The sequence below is a fragment of the Rattus norvegicus genome, chromosome 8 (assembly GCF_036323735.1).
Source record: "Rattus norvegicus strain BN/NHsdMcwi chromosome 8, GRCr8, whole genome shotgun sequence".
Taxonomy (NCBI): Eukaryota; Metazoa; Chordata; class Mammalia; order Rodentia; family Muridae; genus Rattus; species Rattus norvegicus.
Genome location: NC_086026.1, coordinates 117,520,292 through 117,540,524, shown reverse-complemented (window position 1 = coordinate 117,540,524; position 20,233 = coordinate 117,520,292). Strand labels below are relative to the sequence as shown.

General features: G+C 49.5%; 1 protein-coding gene across 2 annotated transcripts; it reads right to left on the bottom strand.

Moving 5' to 3' along the window:
- Positions 1-271: 271 nt before the first annotated feature.
- On the bottom strand, positions 272-20,049 carry Traip (TRAF-interacting protein). 2 transcript variants are annotated; one of them, NM_001109004.2, is made up of 15 exons: positions 19,871-20,049; positions 15,717-15,774; positions 15,167-15,250; positions 12,618-12,657; positions 11,911-12,038; positions 10,261-10,355; positions 9,674-9,787; positions 8,956-9,043; positions 8,428-8,517; positions 7,947-8,035; positions 2,974-3,129; positions 1,792-1,837; positions 1,159-1,308; positions 1,015-1,065; positions 272-808 (listed from the first exon to the last, which is right to left on the bottom strand). In NM_001109004.2, exons 1-15 carry the CDS (start codon positions 19,966-19,968, stop codon positions 686-688), a joined length of 1,410 nt encoding a protein of 469 aa, NP_001102474.1. In that variant the 5' UTR covers positions 19,969-20,049; the 3' UTR covers positions 272-685. The 2 variants fall into 2 exon arrangements, with proteins under 2 accessions (NP_001102474.1, XP_038937815.1); XM_039081887.2 differs by lacking the exons at positions 11,911-12,038; positions 12,618-12,657; positions 15,167-15,250; positions 15,717-15,774; positions 19,871-20,049 and adding an exon at positions 11,014-11,875 and having other exon boundaries at positions 273-808.
- Between the last annotated feature and the right edge of the window lie 184 nt (positions 20,050-20,233).

Sequence of the window (20,233 nt, the reverse complement as noted above, 5' to 3'; positions counted from 1 at the left end):
CTTAGGCCGGCTTACCCAGGTGAGTGGCCAATAGGGAAATTCTCTAGGAGAAAGTCCTGAACCCAAGCCCTAGAGGCTAACAATTAGTCAGTGGTTACCTGTTGTGCTTGCTGGAACTCACTGGGCTTACCCACTCGCTTTGTTTAGACCGCAGGAATGCCATTCTTGCTAATCTTCCTGTGCCCTGTGAGAGAGCCGTGCTGAGATAAATCTACTAGGTCTAAGCCCAGAAATGTTCTAAGGTTTTGGTACAAATTTATACAGCCAGAGCCTAGAAGAAAAGATGCCTTTTTATTTTACACGGAAACCTTCCCTATCATCCCCCCAAAACCCCCATTTCAAGCAATAAAACTGGAGGCAGGCAGAAGTTCAAGGTGGCCTGCTTAGGAATCCTCCAGCACTTCCGTCCACTTAAGAGTCAATGTGACCCTGTTCTATAAAACCAGAAGGAGCCCAGCCACTCCCAGTTGTAGCTATAAGCAAAACCCTGCAACTAGAAGCAGGCCCTGCTGATCAGAACTGTAAACTGGTCACGTCACTTCCCAGTGTGGTACAGGGCGCAGTGAACACAGTAAGTGTGTTTTCTGGGCCTCTTTCTTAGACTGTTCCAAGAGGAGCCATCTTCTAAAACACTTCCGGTTGGCCAGGTCTTGGTCTACTGATTGAAGACATGACTCTGGTCACTTCACTGACATAAGAAGGTATCCAGCTTGGGCTGGGAGGCAGAATTCACAGTCTTTATTCTCACTTTCTGTTTACTCTTGGCCTTGGGTTTAACAGGCATTGGTCGGATAATGGTTGGGTCTGTCTGCAAGCAGGATCAAGGAAGAAGCTTGGACAGGAAAACAGCACAAGAGCTCAGACTTGGGTCAGGAAGTGTACATACACTAGAGGAGGTGCAGCTCAGCCCACCTCAGGCTGTAGGCACCGGGAGTAAGGAACTTGGGGCTGCAGATCAGGATATAGTGTGTGTCCCTAAGGCCAGCTCATGCCACGGCCATAGAAAAAGGATACAGGTTGGATGAATTTTGTTCGTCCTCCAAGCCCATCGAAGCCTATTCTTACCTAGGGAGAGGGAAGAGAAGAATGGGTTAGAGTAGTGCACAGGGAGCTGACCACCTTGCCCCACCCTAAAGGCTGGCCACACGCCACACTCACCACATCTGTGCTGTAACGGGATTCTGCTGTGGTCCTGTTGGGCTGTTTCTGACCCCGGACAGCATTCCGGATGAAGAGAGGGAAGGCACCAGCCAGCTCCTCATCTGGCTCTCCTACACATCGCTGGCCACCCAGTGAGAGCTGGGACTCCTGTTGGGGTGATGCCAGAGTCAGACTTGAGAAGCCAGACAGCAACACAGGACACAGGCAGTGAGGGAGAAAGGACTGGAGGCAGAGGACAATGAGCCAGGGCCCACAGATAGCTCTGAAAAGTCTGTCCTGGGCCGGGGAGGGAACCTCAACCTGGTCTGTACTCTCAGAAATGGTTTTTCTTTTTCTTTGTTTTATTTTGTTTTGAAATGGTCTCACTAAAGTCCGGGATGCCCGGGAACTCACTATGCAGGGTTTTCCTCCTGCCTTAACTTCCTGAGCGCCAGATTATACATATGAACTACCACCCCCAGGTTAGAGGGCTAGGTTTCATGTCAGTTCTGGCAAGGGCAGGACTGCGTACATTTTTTTTTTTTCCAGAGCTGGGGACCGAACCCAGGGCCTTGCCCTTCCTAGGTAAGCGCTCTACCACTGAGCTAAATCCCCAGCCCCTGCATGTTTTTGAGGAACCCTGGCCCTTACCGACTTGGAGACTTTGGGTATCTTGAGGATGTCCTGCATGGGAGAGCTGTGAGAACAAGACAAGAAGGCAGGTAAGCAAGATAGCAGGCAGACTCAGCACACGTCCTTTAGAGGAGCCTCTGGACACACCCTGGGTACAGTCTGAAAAGACTAGTACCAGAGTCGGGTAGACAGGACCAAGTCTCAGTCTGGGCTCTCGTTTCAATGCTCCCCAAGTTCTCGGGCTCCTCACCATGTCCCAGGGAGCCCAGCCAACTTCGTATGCACAGGAGGACAAGCATTTACAGCCTCAGTTGACAGCTGAAGAGGGAAGAGCTGCCACTGTGTGACTCAGCTTCGGAGTGCGACCAGGCCAGCTGTGTGCTGCATGGGGGTCACGTCCATGCTTTGCCCTGTGTTCCCTTTCACTACCAGGGCCCAACACAACAGCTTCGTTCTCCTACATCCAAAGGCTCACATTAAGTTTTCCTGAGGACCAGAGATGGCTCAGCTGTTTGCCACCAAGTCTATCAACTTGACTTTGATCTTTCGTTCCTACATGGTGCAAGGAGAGAACCAACTCCTACAAACAGTCCTCTGATCGCCATATGCCTCCCCCCCTCCACAAAAACAGATGAACGAGATTTTAAAAATGTAAAAAGAACTCCCTTACTGGAGTAGCACAGACCCATGTACATGAAGGAGCACAGTTGTGTGCAAGGCCAATAGCCTCCCCTCCTTGTTCCACTGCACGTCTGGAGCAGGTCCCACCTCACAGGTCCACAGAGGTCTTCCTGTCTGCCTAAATGGAGACAGCCTCTGTTTCCGGAGTGGCAGGGTCATGGGATCCTGGCTTGAGATGGTCCTGCATTAAGCAGGAACCTCAGAGGCACATGGGAAAATTCAGAGTCGCACACCAGGACTCTGGTGGGCAGGCATTCAGGCTATTGGGATACCGGTCTCACCATCAGTTCAGATTTTCCCTCCTGGGACTCACATCCCAACATGTCGTCCTGAGGCTGAGGATGAGCAGGACTCACAGAGTGAGCACTCAAGCTGGGGTTGGGTGGGATTGGGGGCCTGGAGCCAGAGTCATCCTAGCCTAAGCAGCTGCACCAACCCCTCAGAGCCATGAGGGCAGGGACCACAGGTGACTTAGCTACGCCTTCCAGGTCACAGGTACCTCCAGGGACCAATACTCACCGTGCCCTCTCCAGGCAGAGCTTCTTGGGGTGGCAATGCTGGGAGCTGGAGGTCTGGGCAGGAGGGGTATTTACATCAAAGGTAGCGTTGAGATCAATCTCATCACTGAAGGGTGGTCGGTGAAGCCTTGGCTTCAGCATTTCCACGGGGGCTGGGCTGAAGGTAGAGATAATCTCATTATTTGGGACTACAGTGATGACCTAGAGAGATCACAGCACCTCAGCTATCACAGGCAACTCAGCTTGGCCCTGGGAGTTGACTCGGGCACTGAGACAATAGTTTCCAAGCCTGAAGCATGAGTTCAATCCTTGGAACCCACGTGGTAGGAGAAAAATGAATCCTTCCAGTTGTCTTCTGATGCATGCTGTGGTACACATGCACCTAAAGTCTCACACACACACACACACACACACACACACACACACACACACAGGGTTGAAGGGAAGATATAGAAGACAGGAGGAAGAGGAAGAGGGGGAAAGAGACAGTTCAGCTCCAGGGACTCTCAATGCCCTCAGGGTCACCCCAGAGGCAGGCCTAATCTTTAAGAATATGGTAAGTGCTTCAGCTTTTGCATAGCCAGTTGACCATTGAAAATCTGGAAAAGGCAGGAAGTAAATAAAATCAAAACCAAAGTCAAAAATGGGCTGGTGAGGTGGCTGCCCGGGAAAAGGCCGATGACCTGAGTTAGATCCCAGTGCCCAGATGGTGGCTAAGAACTGAGTCCAAGTCATCTTCTGAGTCGTTCGTACAAGCATAACATGTAATACATGCACACTTGCTTAAAATAAACACAGTGGGGAAGATTTTAAACCAATGGATGAACAGGGCATTTCCCTCTGACTACACATACTCCTTTCTCTGAGCTCAGCACAAGTCGTTCAGCCATGTTACCACAGAGTGCCGTGGATGGGAAGATGCTGCTGCTTATCAGAGCACATAGCATGCTGGTGGCTGGTACTTCAGGAGCTGACGGTGATGAAGACATGACATAGAAGACACTATACAGTGTTCTCAAGAGTAACTCTAGTAACAGAAAGATGCTCGTATGGTCAATTTGAAAAGCAATACAGAAGATGGGTGTAATGTCACACACCTATGATCTCAGAAAAGACGATCATGAGTTCAAAGCCGGATTGGGCTACAAGGGCTTGAGGGCAGCCTACGCCATCTATCAAGACTGCCTAAAAGAGAATATAAAAACCACATGCATGTTCAAGCCAGGCATCATGGCACACACCTGAGCACATCCCAGCTGAGCGAAGCGGGTGGGTCTCTGTGAATTTGAGGCTGGCTTGATTTATATAGTGAGTTCCAGGACAGCCTGAGATCCTGTCTCAGAAAACAAAACTATATATGCATGTACGAGCGATCCTATGACTTGGTACCTTCTCCTCCATACACCTGGGACTCCATGGTGTTTCCTTCACTATAGTACAGGCTTGCCTTGAGGCACTCTGAGTGTTCCCTCACCTCTGAGACAGTCACCTATGGCCAATTTACAGAGCTTCAAGTGACAGAGGCCTCAGGAAATGAGGCAAAGCACTCAAAGCCTTCCTTCCTAAGCCAGAGCCAAAGCCCCAGGCAGATGTGTTACCTGTGACAGAGTTGTCAGCACATCCTGCATGAACTCAGCTGCTATCAGTCCTGCCCTGAAATGAAGGTCTCCCCAGATCTCACCAGAATTAGGAGCCCTTAGGGCCCATGAGAGATGTCTTCCTAACACTTCCCCTATAGCTCCTTTTCCTCTGACCTCAGTGGGCAAGAGCTATGGTGCACTTTGTAAAACTGAGGGAAAGGAAGGGCAAGACTCCTTTGGAGCTGCCTCCAGGTTCTCCTCAGACCTCTGAACGACAAGTCCAAGCTGAAGCGTGAGGCCAGGTCTAGCAAGGCTCAAGGCAGGGCCACCTCCCGAGGCTACCCTAACATCACAGAAGCCTGGCTAGGGATGTGGCTCAGGTAGTGGAGTGCTAGCCTAGCATGCATGAGGCTCTGCATTCAATCCCGCCTCTGCACAAACAGCCGTGGTAGTGCGTGATGTAATCCTAGCACTCAGGATACAGAGCCAGAAAGATAGGGAGTTCAAGATCATACTCAGCTACATAGGGAGTTTGAAACCAGCCTGCGCTGTATGAGACCCTGCCTCAAAAAGAGAAATTAAATTAAATGATGACTAGAGAGATGGCTAAGTGGTTAAAAGCCCTGGCTGCTCTTCCAGAGGTCCTGAGTTCAGATCCCAGAGATTACATGGCGGCTGATCTGAGGCCCTCTTCTGGTGTGCAGACGTACATGTAAAGCACTAAAACGACAGCAGCCCCACCACAACAAATGAGGCGTGGGCGCTGCCAGCAACACCCAGACACTTCTGCCTGACACCGAGCATGGCCAGGGCAATGTGAGCCTCACCCAGAAGACAGAGCTCACAAGGGGCAGGCTGGGAGGCATGAAGCAACTCTGAAAACAGCTCAAGGAATCAAGCGGTAGGCACAGGTTGAAATGAGGGACATGGAGCAGGTCCTAGAGGTATCTTCCAGAAACATTCCCAACAGTATCTACTCTTCTTAGGAAGAAATCTGCACCCACAGGGCTGACACATGAAGGCTGGCCAAGTCCTAGCCCACCTGCCACCTGCCTCTCTCCTCCAAGACTACCTTAGCACTGCCCCAGGGACTTTGAACTCACCTGGATTTCTCTTCCTTCAGATTTAATAGTGGTTTCATGAATGTGACTACACATCCCATATCTATTAGGAAAGTTTAAGCCAAACCATACGACAACAAGTTACTTCTCAAGGGAGAAAGGCAGAGGCACTTGTAGATCAGAGAAAACCAGAACACTCCCAAGCCCTGGAGCCAGGAGCCTATTTCTGAGACCTTGAGTCCTATGAGGAAGAACCTGGAGTTCAGAATAGACTATGCTGAGTTAAAAGGGCTAATGCTAAAAGCAACAGTCCTATTACCCGAGTTTTCATGCCTAGAAAGACACTGGTGACAGCAGGGAATCTGTCATCCTGCACACAACGTGATAGGCAGCCCAGCCGGCTCTGCACTCGTAGGTTTGGCTAATGCAGTGCCCTCCTGATTTGAGAGACCAGAACTGTTCTCTCAGTGCCAAGGTCAGATGTGGCCCTGGCATGAAGCCTACTGAGCACACAGTAGGCTCATTCCCTCCTGGGCGCTCCAGACCAGATTTTATAACATGGTGCTTACTGGGCTGGGCGGACTGGTCTAACCTACAAAAACAAGGCTGCAGCTGGCAGTCAATACCTAATACAGGAGCACAGGCCCAGAACAGCCTGTGTGGTAAAGGAAATTAGAAAAGGCAGGTATGCAGAGTCCCTTGTGTTTTCCTCACTATAAAAACCAGACACTGAGGACAACTGTGTGAATGGACCGAGGTTCACAGAATAGAAGCTAGAGGGAGCACCATCAGGGAGCTGTGGGTATTCTAGAGAATGAATCTCTGTCTCTAGCCTGAGGTGGCCTGGGCTCCAAGGTTTCCTCTACAGTATATAATTTTTGAGATTGTCGTTTTCCTAAGGGCATGTACTATACCTATGTAAGCTCTTGACAAGACCCTCATGCTACATGGGACTTCAGAGAAGGCATGGCCAGTGGCTGGGTGTGATGGGAGGAAGAATCAGGGACAGAGCTTACGAGTTGTCAAAATCAACCCAGTGTTGGACCGCACGGCAGACCATGTGTCCACCACAGTCCCACAGTTCTCAGGTCATCATAAACTATAACAGGCGGGTAGTTTTGGCTCTATAGAGAGATGCTAAGGAAAAAAAAAGTAAGAGCTGGCGAGATGGCTCAGAGAGTGAGGGTGCTTCTGCACAAGCCTGGAAACTTCTGTTAGATCTCTTCAACCATGTAGAAGCAAAAGGAGAGAAATGACTCCACAAAGTTACACTCTGACCTCTTTACTGTGATCTGCACAACCGCACGCGCACACACACACACACACACACACACACACACACACACACACACACACACAGAGTGTGCTATCTGGCTGAGGAAGCTGGTCAGCACAACAGTGCTTTTCCTCAGTGAGGAAAGAGCAGAAGCAAACATGGAAGCAGGAAGAAGTGCTTTCTTATGGTTGGCAATGGCACTGTAGGATCCTAAGAAACCACTTACATCTAAGCCCACTCCGTGAACGTCCCACGATGCAGTATTGAGGAGCTGAGATACAGAGGAGAGTCAGGGGCACAGTACCCAGGGACAAAGGGGAGTGTTGGGAAGGCACTGAATGGGTAAATTTCACCAGCAGAAAGAGGGGACATATTGATTTGCCAAAATATGTTGAAAAGTGACTTCAGTAAAACTCTGGGTTGTTGAAAGGAGCTTTCAATTTGGCTCCCCCGCTGGGGTCCTCCAGCAGGCAGAAGACAGCCTCCAGAATATTCTTAGCCAGCCCATTTCTGTGAAAAACACTCAGGAAGATTAAAGCCTGCTCCTGGCAAGGACACGAATCCCTGGGTCTTTTGGCTCCCTCTGCTGGCAGCCTTAAAGCACACACTCCTGAACCCGAGGGGATTATTTATTTATTTTGGACTCTGGCTGTCCTGGAACTAGGCTCTGTAGACCAGGCTGGTCTCGAACTCATAGATATCTGTCTGCCTCTGCCTCCTGAATGCTAGGATTGAACATATGAACCCACACCACCAGGCTGAGAGGAGGTTATTCTAGAGTGAACACTTTCAAGTATGTTTCAGAGATGGGGGCAGGCAGATGCACGTGGTGAGAAACTCCAGGACACCCCAATACAACCGCCACTGTCCTCGGACTACTCAAAGGCTTTCTCTGCCTTTCCTTGTCAGATCCCGAATTCTCTCAAAGCTACATTCCAGTTAGAGCCTGGCTGGCTCTCTGGCAGAAGGCCCACAAATACCTTCTATCCCACCAAAGCCAGGAGTGCAGGCTCTCTCAGCCTGTGATCCCCCGATTCACCCCAGAAAGGTAACCAACCTCTCAAAAACCAGGCGGCTGACAGTCTCACTGGTCACTGGAGGCAGGCTCAAGGTCCCCTGCAGGATCGTTAGCTTCTTTCTTAGGCTCTGGAGAAGAGAGAGGACAAGAGAGAAAGGCTGAGGCGCTGAGGACACCCGCCTGTGTGAAGGGTACAGGAAACAGGGGGGACTGACCACCAACACCAGGCCTGAGAACTCCTCTTGGTGGAATGAGGACTCTGGTGATTAGAAGCCTTGGAGGTAAGAACCGAGCAGATCACAAAGGAAGATCCGTGGTGCCCTTGGCCTCTGCTGAGAAGGTAGGTGTGTGCTGAAGGCCAGACAAGGGTGAGGGTGCATATGCTGACCCACCTCCCCTACCCAGGAGGATACAGAGAGCCCAGAAACATCACCCACTGCCAACAGGTTTCCAAGCAGAAACAGTCCATCCGGAGGCACAGAACAACCCCTCACACTTCTCACAGGCCAGGGTGTCTCACCGTGATCTCCTTGTCAGCGCTCTGTAAGTCCTTCTGGGCTGACCTCAGTTCTAACTTGGCCTGATCCAGCTCAGTGTTGACAGTCTTCAGCTATAAGAAAGGACAAGCCAGTGGTACCACATGTCCTGCCCCTACCTGCTGCTACCCACTGTATGGTTGGGATAGAGTCTAAAAAAACAAAAAACAAAAAACTGGAGGCACGGGGGAGACCCCAGACCTCAACTAAGCAGACATATCCAGGGTTGCCTGGGAGCGAGCGCTTCCCTCTACACATTGCAGCCTGTAGAAGACAAAAGCAGCTGGCCCAAGAACCCTCAATATTTGGATGGGGTACAAAGCAGGTCTCTGACGCTGCCACACTGGAGACTTGTACTCTCCAAGCCTCATCCCTTCACGAACTGGTTTCCCAAGGGACAATAACAGTAAGGCATAAGCAGTGTCTGTAGACCACTCTCTCTGGCCCAGTGGTGTCAGGCTAGCCGAGCTCGAGACCAGGCTACCTCTTTCCCCTTTCCCCCACTCAGTCACCTTGCTCCTAGAAGACGCCAAGTCTTTCCTCAGCCTGTCAGCCAGCTCCCCTGAGGCCTTCCGAGCTTCTTTCAGATTCTCATACTCTCTGCAAAGTGGCCATGGGAAGAGAGGACAGAACAGAACACCCTGATGGTATAGTCTGTACCATGCTGAGCCATAGAACCAACCTAACAAAGGCCTCGCCAAATTAGCCCTTCTTCATCCTGCCTCCAGGCGCCCACTGCAGGCCCTGCATATGTAATAAGGTAGAGAAACAAGAACTGGTCTCTGTCACCTGCAGGAACTGTGCCTTGAGTACACAAGCCTCACTAGGGGGCTCCCTACCACCCCAAATGGAGGCATTGGATTCGCTGTGCCTTTAGGGCAAGCAGTTCCTTTCTCCAGCTTCGTCTCACCACCGCAAGAAAGGACAAGGTGAGTTTGCTCCTGAAGTCAGGCAGGGTCAAAACAGTGCTGACGGAAAACAGACTCCAGATCTCACGGCTGAGAACTGCATGAGCTTCCTAGAAACAACATTTTGAACCACCCATACTCTGTTCTCTCAGCAGTTCTAGGACAAATCTCTCTCTCCATGCAGGAAAGTGGAGGTCAGAGGGGCCTCGGAAGTGGCCTAGGAGCTGGAGTTCACCTTATGACAATATGGTTCTAGAACCTGTTCCTTCACAGTATCTGCATTGCAAAAGACGACAGCAGAGGCACGGCTGGGCTTACGTACTTCTTGAGGGATATGCAGTACACAGCTAGCTGCTCCACCGCTGACTGTCCCACACCCATGTCTCGGATCATCTCCTCTACCTCAGACCGCTGGCTCTGGAGTAGGAGCTCAATTCTGAAAAACATTCCCAGCCCACGGCATTTGAAATCTGGAGGCTGATGGTTAGTCTGCCTCCCTTTGCTGCCGTTGCTATGGCAACAGCCTGGGCTGCTAGGATGCTTTAGCAGGTGGGTGTGCCTAAGGAAAGGTTCCACAGCAGAGATGAGCTCAGCTCCAGGGATGCTTCTGAGGAAAAAGGTGCTGACAGAGGACTTCAAGGTCAGGGACTTCATACAGAGAGGCTCCTGGAGGGAGAGGCACAGCAAGCCACCTTTCCATAGGCAACAGGACAAGGAGTGTAGCAAGAGTACTCACAGAAAGGGAAGGGGCCCATAGAGGTTAAGAAAGGAAATCTGTGGCCATAGGTACCTGGGAATCTGAGTCGAAGGGTGAACAAAACCCATTTCCAGCTGCAGCCCTGAGAATTGCACCCCCTATTCCCAGGGCCCTAGGTGTGAAAGGACGGTACAGAAGCCAGCTAGACTCACTGCTCCATGGTTTTCATCTTGCTCTTGAGTTGGCGGGCCTCCTCCTGAGCGTGTTTGGTCTCATCCCGCTGCTGCTCCAGGAATTTCATCTGTTTCTGAAGAACAAGTGCGCCCATACACCTTCTCAGCGAGTCTCAGAACCACAGCCACTGAGAGCTGTCTGTACTGTATGTTTTGTTTGGTTTTGGACAGGGTTTCATATACCCCAGATTGAACTCACTATGTAGTCAAGGATAACCATAAACCCCTGATCTTCCTGTGTCCTCTTCCCAAGTGCTGGGATTCTAGGAGTGGCCCTCCATGGCCCTCCATATTTCCATATTTGCCTATCTTTTTTTTTTTTTTTCTTCAGAGCTGGGGACCGAACCCAGGACCTTGCGCATGCTAGGCAAGTGCTCTACCAGTGAGCTAAATCCCCAATCCCCTATCTTTTGAAGATGCTGGTAAACTGCAGGAGATCAAACCCGAGGGCCCCTCATGCTGATCTCGTCTGTGTGTGCTCTGTGTGCATGTGTCTGTGTCTCTCTGTGTGTGAAGAGCTGGGGATCCAGCCCAGGCTTTGAACCACAGCCCTCACTTGGCCTATGCTTCTCTGCTAAAGAGGCTTTTAGGACACTGTTCCTCACTCCTGGAGACGTGCCTTGCTATAGGCTTACTGGCTCAGGCTTACTGTGATGTGCCAAGGCTCTACGGGCTTGGTCTCATGGTACATGCTTGCATACAGCAGTAGAAGTCAAGAGCACAAACTCTTACCTCATCTAGTCACCCAGACACAAAGCACCAGAACAGGAGAGCCAAACCAGGAACTATCCTCAGCGTGGGACCATTCCATGTCTGACCATACATCAGAGACTGCTCTGCAAACCTGGCGCTAGTTTGTTCCCTCCCACTGACTAGGCCACGTGATGCAGCCCGGCCTCTAAGCAAGAACAGAAAATGAATATCCTAGGGCCTTGTCTGTTCACAAGGATGGCTCCCATCCCTTTCAAATGGCACCCAGCAAGGGCTGCTCCTGCCTACAAGGCTAGAATATCAATCGAGAGTTCAGATCAATCGCCTCGTGGCCCTCGGAGAGCAAGAGGCTCTCGAACCCAGGCTGATACAAAATTCATCTGGGTCTAGGCCTGCTTGCTCTACAGGCTTTGATCTGCTTGGTCCGCTCAGCACAGCGGACTTCAAAGGCCTTTGCTCCTCCCTAGGATGCTGTTTGATCTGGCTCCAGAGAGCAGCCCCGCCAAGGACTGGAGTCCTAATGGAAGATTCTTCAGACTGGCCTCCTCAGTGGACTATGAGCCACTTTTGGAAACATGGCCCAGCCTACTCAGGACTCCATTGAGCAGGCCCTCTGTGAAATGCTGGGAAGGCCTTGTTAACCTGATACAAAATCCATAAGCCCCTTTCCTTATGGGCTAGATGGGTATGGGACAGAAGGGCCGTGGGGAGAAGAGACGCTCCTTCACTTTACTACTGTGTAAACAAAGGTACTGGCTGAGGCAGAAAGCGAAGATATCATCAGAAGTGTGAGCCTTGACTGGGCATGGTGGTGCAAGCTTTTAATCTCTGCCTTGGGAGGCAGGGGCAGGTAGACCACTGTGTGCTCCAAACCAGCCATGGCTGTAGCCATCCCTCCCACCGACTCTGAGGACTTACTTTCAGGGTGGAACACAGCATCTCTGCCTTGTTTAAGGCGTTCTGCAGGGACTCCACAGTGGCATTGCGTTCCTCCAATGTGTCCCGTAGAGTGTCGATAATGGCCTGGCTGTCCCGTTTCTCCCTGTCTGGAGCAGGAGCAGAGGGGGGCAAGGCAGATGCCCATTCACGCATGAGAACCTTGACCCTTGAAATCGAGCAGCTCCTCCTTGAGCCAGGTAAGAGCAAGGCACAGGCGAGAGAGTTGGGTGGCCTGCGTCTCTCTCTGCCATGCACCAAGTCTAAGCTAATGCTTTCGCTTAGGAGACAGGCTCTCCTTCTTCCTGCTTGAACCCTCTGGGTAGGCGTCACTTTTCTCCCTTTCCTTTGGGTCTAGTTAATTCATCCTTCCAGAACTCAAGCAAATGCCTGCCAAATTCAGCAGGGGCCAGCCCAGAAGACACAAACACACCAGGTGGAACCCCTCCTAAAACTGCTCCTAGGTACGAAGTTCCAAGCAGTGAAGAGAGGGGGGCAGCCTGGCCTAGGAGGCAGCTTCAGTCACCTCTCTTCTTTTGGGTCAGTTATAAGAGCTAGCAAGACTCTGGGGCACACAAAGCAGATGAGCCCCTGGCGTTGGCAGAGGTTGGAGGCCTTCCTCTCAGGTTTCCTCCCTCTAACACCCAAGTCAGAGACTGCCCAGGACCTCTTGTCTCTTGCTACCTTACCTTTTTGGGAGAGCTGGGCCTTGATACTGTCCAGTTCATTCTGCAAGACAATTCACATAATAAGTCACAGGAACACAGTATAGCTAGCCTCCATTGAGCCTCCCATGAGGCTGTGGAGAGCCCAGGATCAGTGAAGACTATTGGTCAGGAATGGACCCAATGTACTTTAAAGCCAAGCCAACAGAGACTGTCTACAGAGCTTTTTAAAAAACAAAACAAAACAAAAAAACCAAGGTGTCACTGGATGGCTCAGGCTGTCCTGGAACTCACTATGTGGATCGAGTTGACCTTGAACTCTCAGAAATCCACCTGCCTCTGCCTCCATAGTGTTAGGATTAAAGGCGTGTATCACCATGCCTGGTATGGGACATTTTTCTTTTTTCAAGATTTATTTATTTTTAGACAGAAGAGACAGCTCAGCAATTAAGAGCTGCTCTTCCAGAAACCCTGAGTTCAATTCCCTGCAACCACATGGTGGCTCACAACCATCTGTAATGAGATCCAATGCCCTCTTCTGGCATGCAGGCACACATACATAAATAACCTCATATGCATAAAATACATAAATCTTTTAATATTATTTATTTTTTATATGTGTCAATGTTTTGCCTGCATCATATCAAGTGTGTGTATTCACACTGCCCACTGAGGCCAGAAGAAGGTGTCTGATTCCCTGAAAAGGGAATTATGGACAGTTGTCAGCTGCCACATAGGTGCTAGGAACCAAAACGTCATCTGCTAGAGCAGCCAGCACCCAGAAACAATGACTCATCTCTCCAGCCTCTCTTTGAGACTTTTAAAAAGGTAAGAAAGCTGTAGGAAATGAATCCCACAGGAAGTGGAGTTTAGCCAACAGCAGAGGCTTCTGGGGCTCCTGGTCCTACCACACCCTGACACTCTCAGAGCACTAGCTGTGCTCACCTGAGATACAGAACAGGGGGGGCCAAGCACTCTAAACCACTACTAGTTCTCTCTATCCTGCCTCAGTCTACCTCTTTCCAAGTTCCAGAATGGCTCTGAGAGGCTGGGGTAAAAGAAATCCAGTTCCCATTTGGGACTCTAGAGAGCTCAATGTCCCTGTGAGCAAGAGAGATGCCTTCAGTTAGGTGAACAAAGGTTTTTACAGCACACTTCCAGGCTCAGACAAGCGTCCATTGTGGAAGACTCTGGGCAGACTTTCCTCTAGATCATCCTTTAAACATTAAGAGAACACTCAGAATTTCACATGTGACCAATAGAAAGGCCCCCACTCCAAGCCGCTGCCCAGGACTTGGAGGCAGGAGCTACTGGCAGCTGGGCTGGGGACTAAGGACTAAACAACTGGGAATGGAACCAGTAGATAGATAAGAACATGCAGGGTCTGTCTGAGATCAGACACTGACACCCCATAATCTCCTGGCTCCTTCCACACCTCAGCAGGATACTTTCCAAGTCCTTGCTCCAAACTATTCAAGATGTGGCCTCCTTGTCTAACAGACTTGGCTTTGAAAGCTAAAGAAAAGGCTGGAAGCTGCCTTTGTTGTCTCCATCACAGGGAGGACACCTCTTAAAGCTGGGAGCAGTTACCATGACGATGAGCAGGCTGGCTCCAAACACAAAAGCTCAACCCATCTTGAAGCACGGAGGTTTCAAGGACATCACAACACCCAGGGGGTTCAGGTCAAATGAGCTGTAATCTGAGAGATTCTCAGCAAATTAACCCTTACAGCCCAGCAATCACTTGCAAACTCCAACTCAATTTCATCAAGACATTCTGCCAATCCAGCTTCCTCAAACTAAAAGGAAGGAGATTTTAGACTGGAGGGGGAAATGGGAGACTATAGAAGGTGACCTGGTTATCCTCTCTGTGATCTGGCTCTCCATCTGGTTAGAAATCCTGATTACAGGGGCATTGCCCTCTACGGCTGGGCTTTTGAAAGGCCCAGGCATTTACACCATGTGCTCCAGGCAAGTCTGAGTCCCAGTCAGGTTAGGGGATGGTGGATTCACACATCTTCCTGGACCAGTGAGAATGGAAGGACCATTCTCTGACCTGTCACTAACTGGCCAGCGAGAAAGTGGGTTGGTCAGGAAAACCATAAGTTCTTCATACGGCTCAGTCTTAGAAGCACATTACATCCTTCAGTCCAAGGAGCCCCAAAAGCCCAAGGGGAGATAGAATAGTCAATTGGCCCTCTCCTCTTACATTGTAGGCCTCTGATGACTGTCTCAAGGTCACTTGCCTGCACCTTGATAGCTCCACTCACTCTGGGCACTTTTTCTAAGTAGAAAGGTAAACTTCCAGAGGGTTTAGAATTTAGTAGCAGGGGTTAGCTCAGTGGTAGAGTGCTTGCCTAGCAAGCGCAAGGCCCTGGGTTTGATCCCCAGCTCCGGAAAAAAAAAAAAAAAAAAAAAAGAAAAAAAAAATAGGGGGCTGGGGATTTAGCTCAGTGGTAGAGCGCTTACCTAGGAAGTGCAAGGCCTGGGGTTCGGTCCCCAGCTCCGAAAAAAAGAACCAAAAAAAAAAAAAAAAAAATAGAATTTAGTAGGAGGAGATAAATTCTGTGTACCTTTAAGAATTCTGCATCCAAGACACTCTCCTCTTCCTGGGCAAGGTCAAAAAAGAGCTTGTTGATGATAGTCTTTTTGCCAACCTGGATGGGAAAACAAGACAGAGAAGAACGGTGAAGTGTGGTCAAAGGTGAGGAGGAAAGCCTGAGCATGGGTTGGACTGCCTGCCACGTGTTCCAGGTCTGCTTGCAGACCTAATTTTCCAGTGTGCATCCTTTTGAGTCAGAAGACTTCTTCATTCCCACACAGAGTCAGGACTGCTGGTCTGCTGGTGGATGAAGTCATGTCTATGCACAGGGACATCTGCTAATATTAGAGGAGGCCACATACACACAAGTGAAGCCTGAGTATGAAAGTCCATCTCCCAGCCACCCGTGGGGTATAAGCAGACCTCCTCACACACAGATGTTTGGGAGTATCAACTGGCTTCAAACCAAGAGGTCAAAAGTCAGAGTGTTTCTCCTTCAGAGATGTCTTCCCCATTCCCTGCTTTCTGGGAAGAAGGGGTATAGGTCTTCAGATGAGATGTCCCCATTCCATCATCCTTACCTGGATTCTACACTGGGGGCAGGTCCGACTTGGTGCTGTCTCAAACCACTGGATTAGGCTACAGTGAAAACAGAATAGAAGACTAGTAATCCTGGCATGGCTGGGGATACAGGTCACATGACCACTGTTATTAGCTCCTCTTTGACACAGGCAGCCCGGCCTGCCTGCCCTGCCCGCCTACCTGCCTGCCTGCCAGGAGAAGCTGTCACTGAAGGCAGGACAGTCCTGAAAGCCTGAGCAGTGCTATTGTTTGGGGTTTGAAGTCTTGGCCCAGGGCTGTTCTTTGCAAATGGCTTGTACAGTGTAGGTAACAGATGAAGCTCACATTCTTTCAGAGATCCAGTCTCTGGTAATACCCAACTTTAGGTTGAAGCTACACTTTTAGAGCTACACCCTTAAGTAATGGTAAAATCAAACCATGGCCAGATTTACATAATTTATTGGTATGGACAGGTATCAAATATTAACTGAAATAGTTGCCCATAGGTGTGCTGGTTCCTAACTGTAACCCTCGGGCTATGCTGGAGGATCACAAGCTCCAAACCAGCCTAGACTTTAGAGAGAGACTGCGGGTAAGAGTGAGGCAGCCTTCTTCACCCGAGGAATAAGAGACAAACTCCCCTTTGAAAACCATCTCACATGTCCAAATATTTCCTATAAATACATTAAAAACTACAAATACATTCAAAGGCCACGTACAACTAAACTAAAGCTAATCAGGCACAGGAGTTAACTAAGGAGCACACTATCAATGAATCATTAAAACATGATGAAAAGAAGTTAGACACACGCACAAAAGCATATTCTGTATGATCTCATCTGCATAAAAGAAAAACACATGCAAAGTGGTACCTTTATGTGTGTGTGTGGGTGGCTGGTGGGGATAATCAGAAGGGCACGTGAGGTAAAGTTTTTAATGCAGACATTATCCTTTTTTCTGAGGGGTTGGAGAGCAAACTCAGGTCCTCATTCATGCGGGACCAGTGCTGTACGGTGAGCTACCTTCCCGATCCTATACCATGCTTCTAGATCTGCATTCTGGCTGCACAGATGTGCTGGGCTTGGGACAACCCTACAAGCTATGCACTTTTACCACGTGTACTTTCTGTAGTTTCTTCTACAGTACTTCAACAGAATATAGTAAGGAAGACAGTGGCTCGTGTCTAAGACAAGGTATTCGTCAAGTTAAGGCCAGGCTAGGGCACATGTGAAAAAACTGGAATCTTTTTGTTGCAGGAAAGTTGGGGGCATATACTGGAACATTATGGTGCACACCTGAAATTTCAGCAAGTGGGGGCTGAGGCAAGAGGATTATGAGTTCGAAGCCAACCTGGGTTACATAATGAGAACTTGTCTAAAACTCTGTGCACATGCCTGTGTGTGATTTAGCCCGTGTATACAATGTCTAGCACTAAAAAACAATAGAATGGTGTTTAAAAGCCAGCTTGTGCAACTCAGAGATGTGAGAGAGAACTAGAGAGACACATAGACAGAGAGAGAGAGAGAGAGAGAGAGAGAGAAAGAGAGGGAGACAGACAGAGACGCAGAGAGAGAAGTCGGCAGCTGTTGTGGAAAATAGTATGCCAGTTCCGAAAAAAACCTAAATATAGAATCTCCATATGGCCCAGTCTTTCCGCTCCCAGGTATACATTCTAAGAACTGGAAACAAGGACTCAGACAGGTATCTGTACAGCGGTTCACAGAAGCATTATTCACAGCCGTCAAAATCTGGAAATACCTGTCTATCAACAAACGAGCGGATAAACAAAATATGGTATTTTCATACATACAATTAAACATTGGCCACAACAGCAATGAAATTCTGATACACACTAAGAGATGGGTGAATGTTAAAATTAGTATGCTACATGGAATTCTCGGAAGGGCAGAGGATACAGGACTCCACCTACATGGGATCCCAGGTATGGGGAACTCAGGTACACAAGGGGCAGCAGAGGGTCTCAGGGGCTGGGGGGAGTTACACAGAGAGTTAGTATTCAATGGGGTATGTGCTTCTGTCCAGCTGATGGCACGTTCGGATAACGACACTGAAGGTTACATAACATTGCTAATGTACTTAATGCCACTGAATCAGCATCTGAGGATGGTTAAAACAGAGCTGGAGAGATGGCTCAGCGGTTAAGGGCACTGACTGCTCTTCCAGAAGTCCTGAGTTCAAATCCCAGCAACCACATGGTAGCTAACAACCATCTGGAATGGGGATCCAATGCCCTCATCTGGTGTGTTTGAAGACAGCGACAGTGTACGCATATACATAAAATAATCTTAAAAAAAAAAAAAAAAAAGATGTTTAAAAGAGTGCTGGGTGGGGTGGTATACAGTTTTAATTTCCAAGCTCAGGTGGATCTCCTTGTTCATGGTCAGCTACATAGTAAGACCCTGTCTCAAAAAAAAAAAAAAGTTTATTCAAATATACGTGGGGGTAGGAAGGCCTTGGAATGTAGCTCAATGAACAGTGCCAAGCGTGCACAAAGCCCCAGCATTATTCAATCCTTAGCATCATATAAATCAAGCATGGTAGTACGTACTTCCCGCACTTGAGAGATCGAGACAGGATGATTAGAAACCCAGGGTCGGAGTTGGGGATTTAGCTCAGTGGTAGAGCGCTTGCCTAGCAAACGCAAGGCCCTGGGTTCGGTTCCCAGCTCCGGGGGGGGGGGGGGGGGGAAACCCAGGGTCATCCCTGGCTATGCAGCAAGTTCAAGGCCAGCCTAGGATACACGAGACAAAGTACATAGGTAGGTGGGAGCCAGGAGTGGTGGGTCTCACCTGCAATCCCAGTACTCAGGAGGCTGAGGCAGGAGGATTGCCTTGAATCTCAGACAAGCCAACACTACACAGCAAGACCCTATTTCAAAAACAAAACAAACAAACAAAAATAGATACAAGGCCTGGGGGGATAAACCGGCCGAAGAGCCCTTGCCTTCCATGCCTGGGGCATGGATCTGAGGGATGGGGACACATGGAGCGAACACCTGCAGTCTGAGCTCTAGGAGGCTGAAGAAACAGAACCAGTTCTCCTGAGCCATACACAGCCAGGCTTGTTTGTTTGCTTGTGTTTAAAAGGCTGGAGAGAGGATAGCTCACTGGTTGAGGGTAGGCGTTGGTACTGCTCTTCCAGCTGTCCTTCCTGAGTTCAGTTCCCAGCAGCCACATCGGGTGACTCACAACTGTCTGTAGTTCCAGTTCCATGGAGATCAGACGACTCTGGCCTCTGAGGTTACGTACACTCCCATGCACATAGCCACACAAACACACACATAGAACACATAACTTAAAATATGTGGTTCTGTTTGTTTGTTTGTTTTGTTTGTTTGACACAAAGTCTCAGAAAGTCCAGGCTGACTTCTCCCTTACTTATGTAGCTGAGACTGACCTTAAAACTCCCGATCACTCTGTCTCCACACTTTCCCTCCTCTCCAGCCTGTACTGGGATATGCAACACTGCAGACTGTAACACTGGTTTTAAACAAAGCTTTTCAAATAAGAGACACCCGTAGTGTTCACACCTCTTCCTGCCTCTTGGACCCTTTTTCCCCTCCCAAACCTCCCAGTCTCCCCAAAGGACTTCTTTTCTACCTTATTTTCTCTTTTGTTGGGAGCTTTGAACCAGCCTGCCCAGTTGCAAAGGGACTGTCTTTTGTCACTCATGAAACAGTTGAGTTTCAGGACCCGTTGACAGGAAGGCACTTCCTTGCCATTCCAAATTAAGTCAGGTTTCCTGGAGTGTCTGACCAACGAGATGTTTCTGGATGAAAACAACCCAATTCATCCAGCAAATGACACAGACTCTCAAGGGTTGCCAAAAACCTACCAAGTTGTTGGTCAATTTTTTGAATCTCAAATAAAATGCTTCGTTAGTGCGGTAAAAGTTCATCTTCGCTCAGACTAATAATTTTAAAGGCACATTTCTTAGCACCTAACTCTTTTCACTGTATCCCTCCCTGGGCTACCTGTATTACTTCCACCTGGCCCACTTCTGCCCACGTTGGAAAGCTTCCGTGAGGCTCCTCTAATGTCGTCGTCACTTGTCTTAGATCCAAGGATGGATTGTCTCTATGGACAACCAATGGCGTTAGCGTCTAAATGGTTCTAGGACACGCACTGGGGCCCTACACCTCGCCGTCACTCACCATTGCAGATGAAAAGTGTGGCCACAGTGGATGGCAGCCACGTCACGGGAGTGATCGAAGAAATCGGAGCAGATAGTGCACAGCGCGCGGATAGGCATGATGGCTCGGCTCAAGCAGCACAGAGAGCCAGCAGCCAGCAACAGACACAGTTGGGTGGCCGAACCGGCCGCGGTTCCCACTCCTTCAAATTTCGCTCCACCGCACGACTTCCGGCAGTGAACCGGAAGTCATAACAAACCCACTTCTGACTGCTCCCCCCTGATTGGACAAACTTCGGGGCGGGGCGCTGGGACGGCTGCGATAAACAACCCGCCAGCCGTGTGGAATCCTGGGACGTAGGTCTTTGAAGTCTAAGTGCATCTA

What these genes read in the sequence shown, in the direction of transcription:
- Traip (NM_001109004.2), bottom strand. Translation starts at nt 19,968, where the DNA reads ATGCCTATCCGCGCGCTGTGCACTATCTGCTCCGATTTCTTCGATCAC. An exon ending in GCCCCCAGTGTAGAATCCAG is followed by an intron (nt 15,251 to 15,716) that starts GTAAGGATGATG and finishes TTTCCCATCCAG; the next exon opens with GTTGGCAAAAAGACTATCAT. An exon ending in GCGCTGACAAGGAGATCACG is followed by an intron (nt 8,036 to 8,427) that starts GTGAGACACCCT and finishes TCTCTTCTCCAG; the next exon opens with AGCCTAAGAAAGAAGCTAAC.